At 37.4% G+C, this 15,926-nt stretch overlaps 2 protein-coding genes and 1 non-coding gene across 3 annotated transcripts in view; 1 reads left to right on the forward strand and 2 right to left on the reverse strand.

The window, feature by feature from the left end:
* LOC113239373 (spidroin-2-like) overlaps positions 1-10,482 on the forward strand; it is a 43,887-nt gene extending 33,405 nt beyond the window's left edge. Inside the window, exon 3 of the mRNA XM_026476352.1 lies at positions 8,566-10,482. Coding sequence (XP_026332137.1) covers positions 8,566-10,106 — 1,541 coding nt within the window. The 3' untranslated portion in view covers positions 10,107-10,482. The remainder of the gene's footprint in view (positions 1-8,565) is intronic.
* Positions 2,074-2,145, reverse strand: Trnas-acu. Its single transcript has one exon. It is a non-coding gene; the product is annotated as a tRNA-Ser (tRNA).
* A 147-nt stretch (positions 10,483-10,629) lies between the features above and the next one.
* On the reverse strand, positions 10,630-13,200 carry LOC113239374 (leucine-rich repeat-containing protein 71-like). The gene is made up of 2 exons (XM_026476353.1): positions 12,861-13,200; positions 10,630-12,094 (listed from the first exon to the last, which is right to left on the reverse strand). The coding sequence occupies exons 1-2, from the start codon at positions 13,069-13,071 to the stop codon at positions 10,755-10,757; spliced, it is 1,551 nt and encodes a 516-aa protein (XP_026332138.1). The 5' UTR covers positions 13,072-13,200; the 3' UTR covers positions 10,630-10,754.
* Between the last annotated feature and the right edge of the window lie 2,726 nt (positions 13,201-15,926).

A 15,926-nucleotide genomic window follows, 5' to 3' on the forward strand; every position in this document is an offset into this window, starting at 1 on the left:
CACAATACTGCGATTATGTTCTCTGACTCACTAACCGGTCTCCGCAGAGTAAGCAAACTTTCTCCCTTTCTACACAATACTGCGATTATGTTCTCTGACTCACTAACCGGTCTCCGCAGAGTAAGCAAATATGATTATTATCATGATGGGATGATGAAATTTGGCAATTTTTACAAACGGGGAGCGAAAAACACGCAACCATCTCGTAGGACTAAACCCGGGGTTCAGAACTTTGTTGAACATTAACGAAAACATAGGAGCGCCGCTTGCACAAATACGAACATAGAAAAAGTCCAGTTTAACACCGCTCTCATTACCCGTGGGCTCCCAATACCCCACGTTCCCCTAATAACGCAACTTCGCTGAAATGTCGATTACATTAATTATGATGAGGATGGTAGTACACCCTGCCCTAGCTACCCCGTAACAAGTTCAAATGTTGAGGTTATAGATATAGGAAAAAAGGGAAGATTTGGTATGAGAGCGTGTTTTGTGTCGCGTCGATATGTCCAAAATGCGCATTCAAAACATTAGCTAAAGGCGAGGGCTTTAATGTCCCGAACGTTTGTACAATGTTTTACATCACACTTACACTTACTTAGCTGAGTAAAATTTTAATGGGACCGCTACTGGTACCCTCTTTACAACAAAAAAATAATCATCTCAAAATCGGTTCAAAAAAAGTTATCGCGTAACATCCTTACAAAAAAAAAGAGAAGTCGGTTAGAAAATTTAAGCTAAAACGTTACAGTAGTTTATTCATAATTGTCTAAATATATTTACAAAACTTTGAGTACCTCAGAAAATAATATCATCATAAATTTGAAATTGTAGACATTGTCAGGTTCAAGTTTGTTTCTTTTTTGAATACATTGTACAATTGCACGGTGTGTATTACTTACTTTTAAAAATTGACTGTGTTTTGCTTCATGCAGATATTATGTACAGTGTTTTTTTTTAACTGGGCCAGTATAGGGAAATCCGAAATCGTAGAAGATACAGGAAAACTGTCTTAGAAACCATTAAGTGCTAACAATTGTGACGGTGTGATCTCCTTACACCGTCATCTCACCTCTTTGTATCGCCTCTCTCCGCTTGTATCCTATCATTTTTTTTATTTTACATGTATTTAAATTTTAAATTTGAATTGTTCTATCTTCCTTCACTTTCTCATTTTGTTTTCGTACCACGGTCACTCCCAGCTCGACCGCCACAACAGTCGGAGCTGTTAATAAGCTAATCATGTGTAATAATTTATAAGTCTACAGCCTTTATGTATCTTTTTCTGTAATTCAGTTTCTCGGCCCATTTAGGGGTAAGTGCCTTAATAATAAAGTGTAGGGAGTGTTTTATACTGTTATACTTGTTTTTTTACATTTGCCTTTATATTGTTACAGCCTTTCTTTAAATTTTACTTCTTTAATAAATTTTGTGGACCGGAAGTTTTCCATTTCATTGCCGTGAACCACGTGTTCACGGCTAATTAGGGTTACAACCCTTTCACAATTTTGGCATAGTAAATCTTGAATGAAAAAACATTTTATTAAATTTGAGCAACTTCTGTAATCCCGTTTTTTTTCGATACAATGAAATGTTCGTGAAACTGACTAATTCAGCATTAAAAATATAATCAATTTTATTTATCTTTATGGGCAACTCACACTTAACCACAAAAATTACCATGTCAAATTTGTTCCCACAAAAAAGACGGTTACTAATACAGGTTCCTTGTGTCTCCCATGATTTCGGATTTTCTCATACTGACCAATTCAAAAACACTGTACAAACATAATAATTATATGAAATGGAATGTTCTTACGTATCCAAGAGATAGGAAATAATTAACATTATTTATGCGTCGTAAATAACAATCTTCTTAACAAAATTTTATAGCACGCTATCAGAAGTATTCCTAGTTTTCTTCGTTTTCATCGTTTTTCCAGCACCATATTATTATATAAAATAAAAGTACAATAATATTAATAATAACTATCTATTACGGAACCAGGTAAAGTTAAAGTATAAAGTTAAATAAATGACTTAAAAAACAAAAAGCTGACAATGGCGAAACTATGGCTCGTCCGGGATTTGAACCCAGGTCTCCCGCACAGTAGGCAGGTGTCATAGCCCCTAGACCAACGAGCCTGATACATTAGTCGGAGAACGTAAGCTTTGCTACCATGCCAGACACTGATATTCCAACCCCCCGCCCCGTCCACCCATGAACTTCGCCGGGGCGTAAAATCAATACGATGAAAATTTGTTTTTCTTTTGTAGCTTCTCTTTTTAGTTTGTTGTTTGTTTTTAGCGTTTTTGTTTGTTTTTGTTAGTTATTTTCTGTAATTCAATACAATAAATTCCGCACAATTGAAATGAGTTACGTTCCTTTTCATACTAGATTTAAATTAAGAGGGTTTGTTTTTTGTACAAACATTCTATAGGTAGAGGTATTTCAAAGCGAGCGTACATTTTAGGTAAGAAAATTAATATTTTATACATATTATTAATTTGAAGCGGGTGGAATGCGAGACGCGTGTGGCGATCCCCTACACCCTGAAATCTAAGCTCGCGTTGGTTGGCTCGCCCAAAATTCATTGCTGGACCGTCATAGATCGTAACCAATACTATCTTTATAATGAGCCAATTAGGTACAAGGTAATTTGAACTTTGTGGAATATACACTTCCGGATTATATACTAATTGATATCACCACGAGTTCAAATAATGTTTGATTGAAAAAAATCGCGTACAATGTGTCTTGTATTGAATGTATCCAACACAAGATGTCCTCAATTTGCGACCTTACGCTACTTTAAAACTATCGTAATAACCGTTCAAACGTTCAAATAATCTTTATATCACAGCTAAGTAAATTACATTTGAAATCGTCACTCATTCGTAAGGTAAATTCCTGAGGGAAAAATGGGTACAGAATATGTATTGATTCACATTTATTATTTACATTTCAAACATCATAGATCGAGATTACATGCAAGTGTTAAACGGATCATTGACATGGATTTTTGTCATCCAAGTACGTAGAAGGTGTGTTTGCCTTCAGTTTAAAGTTTTTGTTTCGCTATAGTGTTGAGTCTCGTGAATGGCAAAGAATATCAAAATCAAAATCTTATTATAGAAGCGTAATTAATGTATTGCCCTTTGTGATGTTGTGAAGATGACTATCAAATACATACATTGATCATTAACAATATTTATTTCAAATATTTCAATTAAATAGCTCAAGACAACGTGCATAAGCTAAACGTGTCTTTACCACGGATTTTTGTCGTTCTAGTAAGTAGAAGCTGTGTTTTTATAGTAATTTCCATGGTCGTTGTTGAAAATTTGAATATATAAAACCGGGGAACTTTTTCTAATTTATAATTATTTATTCTTCGACGATGGTAATATTTTTGTATTCTAGCCCTTTAAGAATAAAAATGCGAGGTGGCTCGAATTGTATGTTCAGGATTGTAGATGAGAGGGAACCAGCATTGCGTCGCCTTTCTTTGCGTTTGCGTTTCTCAAACTCGTATCTTAAAGCGCAAAGTTACTGAAATTGAAAAAATGGATTGTACATATAAATTTTGCAGGCTGACTTCATATTACATTTCCTTCATATTTACACACTAGTTTTTTTCTTCAAGTAATGCATTCACATTAACACCCTTTGTAAGAAATTTAAAATAAATAGTGCGTTCCGGTTTTGAAGGGTAAGGTTGCTGGTGAAATTACAGGCGCATGGGACTTGTCAACTCACGTCTAAGGGTGACGGGTGCAGTGGCAGTGCCCCTCAGATCTTTGCAATTTAAAGCTCTGTGTAGCACTGTAATTATCATGGACAGGCGTGCAGCTTACCATCAGGTGAACGACTTGTTCGCCCCCTCCCTTGATGTTATAAAATATATATGTATATATATACAGACTATTAGAGTTTAAAACGTTTCGATCGAATACATGTTTAAAAGAACGTTAATTCAAATATAAATTAGTCACTGTGACTGCTTTCTAGCTTTCTTCCGTGATCTAAAACAATGACTAGAACACAGAAACAAATAATAAAAAACTTCTAAAACCTACCTAACTGCTTTTTTAAAATAGAGTTATCTCATAACAATACATTCCCTAGGTATCCATGAATAAAAATAATACGAGCTATATCATACCAATCAATATGATTTGTATCAAATAGTTTATATTATACATATATGTGAACTTCTACAACTGTAATACTTACCACTGTCTACATAATACATTTAAACAAAAATGTTATCGACTTATTTCGTTCACAGAATCTTAAAACCTCTCTCCTTCTTCTTCATCTTCGAAAAATTTATATTTTGCAAATATGGATTTATTGCACCAAGGGTGCGATCTTAGATTATATTATTTATTTATTTCCAAACTTAAGATATTATTGCAGGTTGTCCACCCAACGCAATAGACCAGCAAAATTACTACACGTAACATAAGATTTAAAGCGTTTAAATCTTTGTGAATTCACTCAGAGTACAATGAATAGATCGATCCTATTCCCTGTTTCGTTCAGGGTGTGCAATGTGCGCGTTGATGAACATTCCATCATGAGATTGGTCCTTCCACGTCGCCGCACGTACCTATCAGGTACACATAAGTCTAATACTCCTAGCAGCATCGGATTGCATAGCATACCCCTGATTACCTTTAACACGTACACTGCTAATGCTAAGTTCCTACGCACGTGTAGCTCCTTGTATCCCACCATACAAAAAATTAACAGATTAGGATACATCAGGGGGTAGAAGGGATAAGCCCCTTATTGCGTCAAGTACAGATATCTCAGGAATTTGTTTTGAATACGCTCTAGCATAAGACTATAAGTAACGCATTTGACGTGGAGCCCAAACTACTGCATTACACTCGAAGAGGCTTCTTACAAGGGCATTATACATTGCATATACAATATGTACTGAAAGGCTATATATAATAATAATAATAATAATAATAACAACGCACACACTCATTGTAGTTTACATTTGAGCTATACACAGCCCAAACAAATACAGCTATATCAATAAACAGATATCTGCATTTTATTTTCAAATTGAACACACTTATTACACTATGTCGCATATTACGATAATACAAAATTACAGATCAAAGACACACTTTCTGGTTTTCTGTGAAAATTACAATTGGCTGATTGCGTAGTGTACTTTGAAGCCATCGACTGGTCTGTTAAAACAACAGAATGTAATAAGTTTAATAATGTAATCGTTCGTAAAACTTCCACAGCTCCAGAGCTTGGGCTTAGGTAAAAAAAATACAAACTTTCATTAATCTCCTTCTAGAAAAGAACATTGTCGCCTTTTCCATCAAAACAAGGAAATATAGTAATATGTAAAGAGGCTGTAAGGTAGAAGAGCTTTGCTTACCCAAAATAAAAACTTTTTTTTGTTTCGTGGCCACTACTCATTAGTACTTTAAAGAGGAGCCACACCTCAGAGCCTGATACAAGTATATTAATATTTATAAGGTCTCCGCCTTGAATGTCGTTATCATCAACTCTTTAAAACTCCTGCTGCTGGGCACGGGACTCCTGTCAGGCCTCTTTAGGCCATTGTCAGCCACGCTGTCCCGATGCGGATTGGGACTTGACACGTTTTCCGAGGGTTGTGAACCTTCTTCAACGTGCCGGTTTCGTCACGATGTTTTCGTTCATCGAAAAGCTCATGGTAAATTTTCAAATTAAATATCATACAAATTCAGAGAAACTCTGGGGCACGAGTCCGGATTCGAACCCATGACCTCGGTTTGAAAGGCGAGAGGTCAAATTATTAATTAGGCTACCTTGCATGTAATTTTTTTTCACCTCACTAGCCCGGAAAGGCTTTCTTTCGCATTAGAAATGTGCACGCAAAAGCGTTTTTTGCAAAATAGCGTGAAAACGATTTTTGAAATTGGAACTTGACTATGGACTGTGGTCTTAGAGGATGGAAATAAAAAGATAATGCCACGATCAATTAAGCGATTTGTCGTACGTTACTTAATTATGTAACATAAAAACATTGGTATATTTTATTCTTATTGTTGTTGACATTAAATTGACAATGATAACTAATTGTGTTTATTAAATAATTTTAATTCGTCGAAGAACTAAAATAATTTCAATAATCACTTTATCACACAAAATAATAGTACAAGCAAGAATAAAAATTGACGAGGTGTAAATTCAGAACGCATCCGAAGTCAAACTTTTTCTTTTCATTAAAAAAGGTTTTATAGTTTTTTCTTTCATTTGCCATTTCCCTCGCTATAGTGAAGTGAAAAGTTGTGTGTTTCGCTCGGCAGCAAAGTTGTTGCGTTGCGACTCGTGCCTTTAAACCCTCGCTACGCTCAAGTCTTAGCTTCCTTCGCTTACTCAAGTTTCAATACAAGCACCCGTGGCAAACAACTTTGCAGCCTTGCATAACAAATAAGTATTATATTTGAAACCTTAGAATAATAACGCATAGAAACCTAGTCCGCACACGCTAAGTGAGGCAAATTGAAGCGCGCCAAAAGGGCCTACACGAGCGGGCGGGCCTTCAGTGCTCAAGGTCAACTTGCACCGCGAACAGATCAAGAATTTTAGCTAAAAATGACGAAATGTGCGGTAAATGAGTGTAAAAATACGACAAACGTAAAATAGATACTAACATCACATTCCACAAGGAAGTAACGCGTTTCAACTTACTAAAACCGAAAATTAACCTACTACTAAAACTAGCCTACATGAATTTGATTTTTGCCTCACTTGTGACAGTTTGTTTGGTATGAAACTATCATTCTATGCGTTATTATTCTAAGTTTGAAACGAAATAAAATTTTATACGTTGCCAATCGGTTTCGCACTGTAGACGCTGGTTCCGGGTTCGGTTCCCGGTAGAACCAATTTAATTTTAAATTGGTTCTGCTTTTGGTGTTCTGATTTTTTTTATGATACTAAAAGTTGCAGTGCCACTCAGAGCTCTAAATCGCAAAGATCTGAAGGGCACTGCCACTGCGTCCGTCACCCTGAGACATAAGTTGACAAGTCCCATGTGCGTGTAATTTCTTTAGCTCTCTGCACTTTCAAAACCGATACGCAATAATGCTGACATTACTGCTTGGTGGCAGAAATAAGTAAGCTGGCAGCACTTCCCTGAACGAACCCTTTCAAAAGCAGCTCTACTGCTACTAAAGTAGAGTAATTAAATAGAGTAAAATTCTGTCGCTCTGATACTCATAGTACAGGGCGTTCCCTAGTTTGACACCTGGTAACTCGTGTGTCTGGTACCTTACAGTCATCTTAGAACAAGACTTACGACATTAACTGATTGTGTTAAATTGCCATCACTTCAATGTCACTAGTTAAGGCACGTCTATATAATGAGTAATATACTTAGCCATGTTCTCAACCACTAAACCAAAGACAGAAGAGACTGGTTTAAATTTTCATATAGGTATGTGAAGTTCCTAATCTGCACACAATCCCCGTGGGAACTACAGCCCAAACCTTCTCATACTGGAAAGAGGATTGTGCCCAGCAGTGGGACTAGTGAGAATATCTTGTCTTTTGTGTTAGGCTATCCTATCCTCTAGGATAACTTAATAGGATAGCCTAACACAAAAGTTTGATAAAAATAATACGTACAGAATATTTAATTCTAATCGCTTATATTTGCTCAATAAAAAAACAAATGCAAACAATAAAAAACAAAACCAGGGTCATCCTTGGCCTCAAGATTCGCTAACAAGGCAGTATTAATGAAAACCTCAACGAAATGCGACGGTGTCATTAAAAGAGGCATTAACAACAACATCACACGGTGTTGGCCAACCAATGTCAATTGCGAAAATGTTGGAAACAATCAAGCTCAATGTTTTTCGCACCAAAATGGCCAAAATGCCCGCACAAAGCACTTAAGGTTTAAATTATCGCAATATTTGCGGCAATTACGTCATCGTGCTGCGGAAAACTTAATTACTATAACCAACTACCTAAGTAGACTAGTCTATTATAATAAAATTGTACTCACTACTTAGATTATGTAAAGTAAAACAAAAGGCTGTTAACTATTTATCAGGCAATGAAATGTGTATCTAAGACACATGATTTTTATATAACAAGTCGCATAGGCGAATCGGTTCATACCTGACAATGACTAAATTAAAGCATAAAAAATAAATACTTCTGCTTAAACTAATTGCATAAAGATCTCCGGTCAAACAAATTGCCACAACTCGCATCGAACGCAGTCGTTATCCCGACAATCGTCCAATTAATGATATACCCGCAAGATAGCATCTTGCGATGAGCCAGTTCACCAAATAGCGAGGTTACGTTACGATAATTTCCCTGTTAGAGTCGCAGGCGCATTGCGAAAGTACGAGACATACGCTCTCACGCGATGCGATCTTGGGTTCTGCTCTTCGGGCCTATTGTGCCTTCGGGAGGAAATTAAGAAAAAATAAATTATGCGCTTCTTGATACTTAACTTTATGCTAAATGAGAAACGAAGTCTATTTGCAGCTTCTAACAAATATCGTTTTCCTCTTTTGCAGCTCTACTAGCCTTGGTTTCCGCTCAGAGTGGATACGAATATAACAAGCCTGGCAAGCCTTTTGGTCCAGGTACGACACCCAGCAGGCCGGGGTATACACCTGGGTCACAAGGCGGTTTTCCAGGATCTCCAATTGCATCCATTCCCGGAACTCCACAAAGGGACCCAGCCGCTGCATCGGGATCCACATCTGGATATCCAGGACCTTCTAATTATCCTTCAGGTCCCAATCAAGGTTACCCAGGTTCCGGCCAGCGCCCTCAACCAGGTTTTCCAGGCCAAGGTACATCATCTCCGTCATACGCAGGTCAAGGCCCATCGGGTCCATCGTATCCCAGCCAAGGCTCTTCGACTCCATCGTTTCCAGGACAAGGACCATCACCACCTTATTCAGGACAGAGCCCATCAGCTCCATCATATCCAGTTCAGGGCACAAGCGCCGGTAGCTTACCTGGCCAATCAGTGCCCAACTATTCGAATCAAGGTTTGCCAGGTCAAAATTATCCAAGCCAACCCGGTCAACAAGGAACACCTGGCAAACCTAGTGGATTCGGACCTGGCTTTAACACCGATGATACTGGAGCTTATGAAGGTGGTGACTATTCTGCTATTCCTGGAGAACCGGATAAAGACTACCCAATACTGACAGAAATACCTCAAACCTCATTTAGATGTGATGCCCAAGCTTATCCTGGCTATTATGCTGACGTAGAAACACGTTGTCAAGTTTTCCACGTCTGTGCAAATAACAGAACTTTCGATTTTCTTTGTCCCAATGGGACAATATTCTCTCAACAAGTCTTCGTTTGCGTGTGGTGGAACCAATTTGATTGCAACTCAGCACAGAGTCTGTACGAACTCAACGCAAACCTTTATGATTATTCAATAACCGGATCTAGACCTCAAGGTGGCTTCCAAGGTACAAATGATTATCAGCAAGAACCCACGGGCCCCTACGCAGGAACAGGACCGCAAGGACCATCAGGTGTCTACCCAGGTAGCATAGGGCCTCAAGGTCCTTCCTCTGGTTATGCCGGGACTACAGGCCCGCAAGGTCCATCTGCCGGTTACCCTGGCAGTACAGGTCTTCAGGGACCATCCGTAGGTTTCCCTGGAAGTTCAGGTCCACAAAGCCCTTCTTCTGGATACCCCGGGAGCTCTAGTTCGCAAGGGCTGACGGCTGGCTATCCCAGTTCTGGATCACAAGCACCAGCAGCCTCATATCCTGGTAGTACTGGTCAGCAAGGTCCACCAGCGTCATACCCAGGTAGCACTGCCCCACAAGGTCCGTCCTACACAGGCAATTCAGCCGCGCCAGGTTATCCAGGTTCTCCAAGTTCTCAAGGCCCAACGGCTACGTATCCAGGCGCACAAGGACCATCAAACTACCCCGGCTCTCGCCCTGGTGAAAGTCAAGGCTACCCATCAGGTAAACCCAGTGGTCCAGCTTTTTCTACTCCGGGCAGCGGAGGCAGACCGCAAGGTGACACAGGCTACCCTGCACAACAACCTAACAGAGAATATTTGCCACCTAGAACTTAATCAGGTATTAATCAGAAGTCCTACAACTGTAATTGTTGCAGTATTGTTATCAAAGAAACTAAGATAATATTTTGTTAGGATAATGAAATATAACTTAGGTCATTTGTGTTGTAATGATGAAAAAAAATTAGAGCCAAAACATTGTTAAGCCAGTACGTTAGCATTACGTTATCAAACGACAAAGTTGGTGCTGTCTATTAATTGTTGTATATCTACAAAATAGATTTAAGTATTCCGTCTATATAGTATAGAGATTCGTTTAAATTTAGTTCAATATATTCAATCTTGTAACATGACATTTCTGTTTATAATTTAGCGCGGTACCAATCCAGTTAGTTTATTCGATCGACTATAGTTACCAAACCTAGTGTTTATTTTTAGCCATTCCGTTTATATTTATATCACCATTATTAATGTAGACATTATGCCTGTTGTAAAATAGTGAATATGAAAATCAATGTATTGCCATTACATTAAAATATATATTATGTACCTATACATTGTGCTACATAATTATGTTAAAATATTGTAAATATAATTGAGCTGTTTATTAAAGGCATTTGAGCAAAAACTGAGTATAAATTCCTGTGTCTTACCATGAACTGTATAATATTATTGTAGTTGGCGTTCGTATCCTGAGGTCCTCTATCATGTAAAAGTAAATTTTTTACTGGTACTGGACCGTGTGCCGGTAAGTATATTAGCCAACACATTATTAATCGCCCTTATTTCTGGACAGTCTGATGGTAAAAGATTGCCTTCAATAATAATATTTATCAAGCCTGTTTGCCCAGGTTGTCTTACTTCGCTTTGATAAGTTAAAACTGTCAATAGTTTCCTCATACCTATTAAAGTTAAATCATTGTAAGCAACGTTCAAATAACTAAGTTCTAGGTTTCCCTTGGAGTATGTCCAACCGTCTTTGTATACAAGATGGTCAGGGTTAAAAGGTCCCATACAATCGTACAATGTACTAAAATCTTTAGGTTTAACTGTCTCAGATTGTTTTGAATAAGTAGTCGCTGATTTCGCCGAATTTACTTTTTCAATATCACGACTTTGTGCTTTAACTTTTTTAATCTCTGGTATTTCGGTTCGACTTTTTATTCTATCGGCACTATACTGAGGCAGTATCTTCCCACTACTCTTTGCAGGAATAATGGCATCGCTTTTATTCATAATAATCTTTGAAGCACGTGAACCGCAATCGGGCAAAGAATGAAGCCCGGTAAAATGAAGTTGGTCCATAAAAAACGCCAGGCGTTTTTTCAAATATTCAACACAGCATGCTTTTTTCTGCGTTATCTCAGTGGGAGTCAAAGGAAATTCCGTCAAAGTGTCGAGTATTTGATTGAAGCCAGTGTCAGTGATGCAATTATTTGCTAAATTCAAATACCTCAATCGACGATTGGTTCGCAAGGCGTCAGCTAAAAATTTAGCACCCTCATCAGTTATATGATTAGAAGATAAATTCAATGTCAACAGTTGTTTTCCAGCTATCATATTGTAACGTAGTTTGGAAGCTATTTGTTCGCACACTACATCATTGATAAGACACCTTGCTATTGATAAGTGTTTGAGTACGTTGCCCTCCGCATTCAAAAGTATTGCATAATTAGCTTCGGGCAATGGAGACTCATCCAGGCAAATCTCGGTTATAGCCGTCAATGGTAACATTTTGCTTAAGTCGTATATGACAAAAGCGTTTATGTGACAGCGTTGTATAACTATTTTGCCGAGACTATCACAGTAAGGCGCTAAAAGAGCAATCACTTGCATGATTTGACGAATTCGGAGATCAGTTTTATTCATAACTAATTCGATCAAACGATTAAACTTATCATAGCGAGCAGTTATAATTATAGCGTTAGGGCTTGGTTCACTTTCAACGGTTCTGACTGTAACTTTTCTACTCGCGCTTTTCTTGCTCGATACCGGCTCCTCTTTAGTTGAAGACTCCTTTCTTTTCGATGATTTCGGCAAATCACCTGCGTTGTATTAAAATACATTGATCGTAAGTAAAGACTGAGTTCTAAAAGAAATGTTTAGTTATTCCACAGAACAATCATAATAATGACGATGATTCCACAAAACCCTACGGCGTATCAAGGCTTACTTTTTTTGGGATTTTTAGCAAATAATTCCATTGATCCCCCAACCTTTTAATAACAAATTTTTCAACAAGATTTGTTGAAAATATTTGCTAGGATCGATCTCCGGGCGTCATATTCCATTACATAAATCCGTTGGCGTTAAATAAAGTGAGCTGCTTTGCAGTCTAGTTCTATCAACACCATTCCTCCTTCCGATTACTAGAAAGTGCGGAACATTCCATCCATCCATACACGAAGCAATTTGCTTTATCTCTCTGATGCATACGGAAAAGGAGTGGAATTCACAGCCGGCATCTGGTTCCCAAAAGCAAGGTGAATAGGAATTTAATTTACGTCTTCACATGAGGCGAGTTTGTGATCAATCGATATTAATAAAACTGAAACCTTTTATAAACTGCATGCATATTAATTTACACGAATATGTCGGCGGCGGCAGAGGCCCATCCAAATTTTTATCAACACATCATACAATAAGCGCAGAAAAAATGAAAAACAATGTTAGGAAATAATGAAATTGTTTGCATAACCCCCACTGCGTAGCAAATCTGACATTCCCCAACCTGTGAGTAATGGTCAGGGAATTTGAGGAATAAACTATGCGTCACCATTGATGAATTTGTATCAACTTATTTTATACAACCTCTTATTACGTCCTTCTTGACAAATATTGAATTTAGGCCACCATATTTATTGTACATAGACGGTAAGAGATTCTCAAAGGCCAAAGTTTGTTGGCCATCGTCGCCAGTATGGACCTCTGTTTGCACCGTTGTTGTTACAGTGGTTCCTGACCATTTCGATCGGAGCCAATTCGTTGACTTCGCTCTATTGGCTATAGATGCACTTGCCATAATTCTAAAATTAAATCTTTTCAGGATCACAACGCAGAAATATTCTTCGTAACAAAATTTAAAATTAATTTACAAAATTCAAATTAAAATAACGAGGTAAAGTAATAAACCCTGATATTACAATTCCATGGCCCATGGGATTGAAATTATTTTCGAAAGTCCTGTCCACTAGCTGATAAGAAACTTAAGCAGGCAAACTAAAATACGAATTAGTCGTTTCTTTATAAGGTAAGCGCAACAACACCTCTGATTGCGATGCCATCAGACTGCTTCCACAATCGAAAATGTGTGACACTTCTCACATTGTCTCTATAAATTCATCTTAATGCTTCTAAGTGTAATTATAGAAGCACATAATTAACAAAATATACTTTTTCCCCGGTGTCTGAAATATTTCAATATACTAAATAGTAACATAAAAGAAAATATTCATCTTATTCGACTCTTATTCATATTGAAAGAAAAATTTTCTTAAAGCAAAAACATAACAATTGAATATTAATACTTGATAAGTTACACCACGGATTACATACATTTATTTACTCCATGATTAAAACTAGGTACTATATAAAATACCTAACTAAATATTGTCTACTTTCATGGAGAAAAATGTAAACTAAAACTATTACCTTACATACTTTCATGTAAAAAAACAAACCTACTAACTTACTTATCAGTACATATCAATACGATGCTTCGTAATTAATAAAAAAAACAAAGAAGAAGAAAATCAAAAGACACGCGTGTTTCAGTCTTTAATACGACGCTTGGAGCGAAATTTGCCACTTGTAGAAGGATGACGGCCCTGCCGATCAGGCAATACTTTCATCAATAAGACTTGAATAATCAGGAGGTCAATGTTGTTTCTAGAAAATAGATTCCCTTCAACGCCTAATTTTATCAAACCAATGTTATTTGAAGGCTTGGTTAACCTATCCTGGTATTCTAACACTTCGCGGATCAGTTTTAGAATCCTATCATTCAGGTCGTTATAGGCCAAGTTTAAATAACAAAGACGCATATTACCGATACAATACACTTTGTTATTCTTTTCCACGGTATTTTTATCATCGAATAAATCTTGGAAACAACCTACTATTTTTCCCGCCTCAGTGTACGCCAGTTCATATACACTAGGGAGGACGTTTTGAGCAGACGTCTCACTGTGGATGAATATACTATCGTTCCTTTCTTTTGTTGATTGTTCATTTTTGTTTGTAGAAGTATTCGCAGTACGTGAAGTAGTGAGTGTTGTGAGTCGTGACGTCGTGGGCAGATCGCGTAATATCATCTCATACACTTTAATCTTCTTCTTTTCGTAGGCCATCTTTTTCATCTTTTTCTTTAGTATTTCGTCTTCATTTAATCTAAACTCTTTCAAACTTTCCAATATAGCGGCAGCACCAGAGTAAGTAATCTGGTTATCGGATAAATTCAGATGAAAAAGGCTACGATTTCTTCTGAGAAGATCTCCAAATTGTCTAGCTCCGTTATTACCGATATAATTTGTAGACAGACTAAGTGACTGTAATTTGTCACCTGGACGTCCTGGCTCTAGTCTTCTAACTATGCTTTCGCAAACAACTTCATTGATGCTACATCTACATAAAGATAAAATTCTAAGCGAAGTCAGTTCGTCCAGCAAGATGTAATAGTTTCCTTGAATTACATAATTGTCATCTAAACATACTTCGGTAATGTTAGAACAGGGCAGCAGTTTATTGATTTCATAAATAGTTCCTTGGGCTAACCCACCCTTGCGGATTGTCAGTTTATTTAAATATTTATGGAATGGCAGGGCGAGACCGATCAACTTTAAAAACTCTTGTGGAATTATTAATTTATAACCAATTATGGATATCTCAACGAGATCGCCACGGATGTTGTAAATGGTAGTTAGAGGAATACTCGAATCATATGCGAGACTGTGACCACTATTGTCTGTATTCGATTTAATATCGAAAATCGATTTTGAAGGTAATTTCGTTATTGGGACCAACATTGATGACTTCACATTTGAAACTTCCGAACTCACGGAATCGGATAAATTTATGTTTCCACGTTGTTTGATCCTGGTTGGGTACTTTCTTTGGGCATAAGGTAGGCACTCCCCTGAAAGTCACAGAATTAAGAAAATTAATAAAAAAAGTAGATAGTTACATACACTAGGTACTTTAGTGTAACAAATGCGAAAACCTAAGAACTCGACAAGTAGATACGTCTTGAAAGTACTTTATAAATATATAAACAAATAGGGCTTTACTCATCACATACATGAATGATATACTTATAATGTGTGAATGAAAGGAACACACTCTCGGCATAAATATTGCTGTTACCTTCACCATGCTGTGCTCTATCTATCGGGACACGAGAACTAAAACAGTAATCTAATATTAAGCGCATCTATACCTATACATATTTCTATGCAGTGTATCTATAAACCTTATTAAGTATGTGTGCACGGTTAAGAGAGCATACGTCGCGATGGGTAACCATAAAAATCCTGCCGAACCTTGGCTACAGAAAAATAAAAGACATCTCGATTTGTACGGTAGCATGAACGACTTGCACGAGAGCGACATATAGCGAGAGATTTATGTCGCTCTCGCGCAAATCGCGCACTGTCATGCTAACTAGTGATCTCCATTATTGAAGACATAACCAGACCCCGGTGGCACAACAACAATATATTGTGTTTTCGGCAAAACGCGATATGCGATAATATGCGAGACATAAATATAAAGTTTGGTAATGCAATATTTAGCCGAATTTCCGTGAGTTAAGTTAGCATTGAGTGAGTTATAAAAATTAGTAATTAAATGATGCGGTCATTTTGCATAACAATAGATGCT

Source organism: Hyposmocoma kahamanoa, unplaced genomic scaffold, assembly GCF_003589595.1.
Source record: "Hyposmocoma kahamanoa isolate Upper Pololo Valley unplaced genomic scaffold, ASM358959v1 99879, whole genome shotgun sequence".
NCBI lineage: Eukaryota > Metazoa > Arthropoda > Insecta > Lepidoptera > Cosmopterigidae > Hyposmocoma > Hyposmocoma kahamanoa.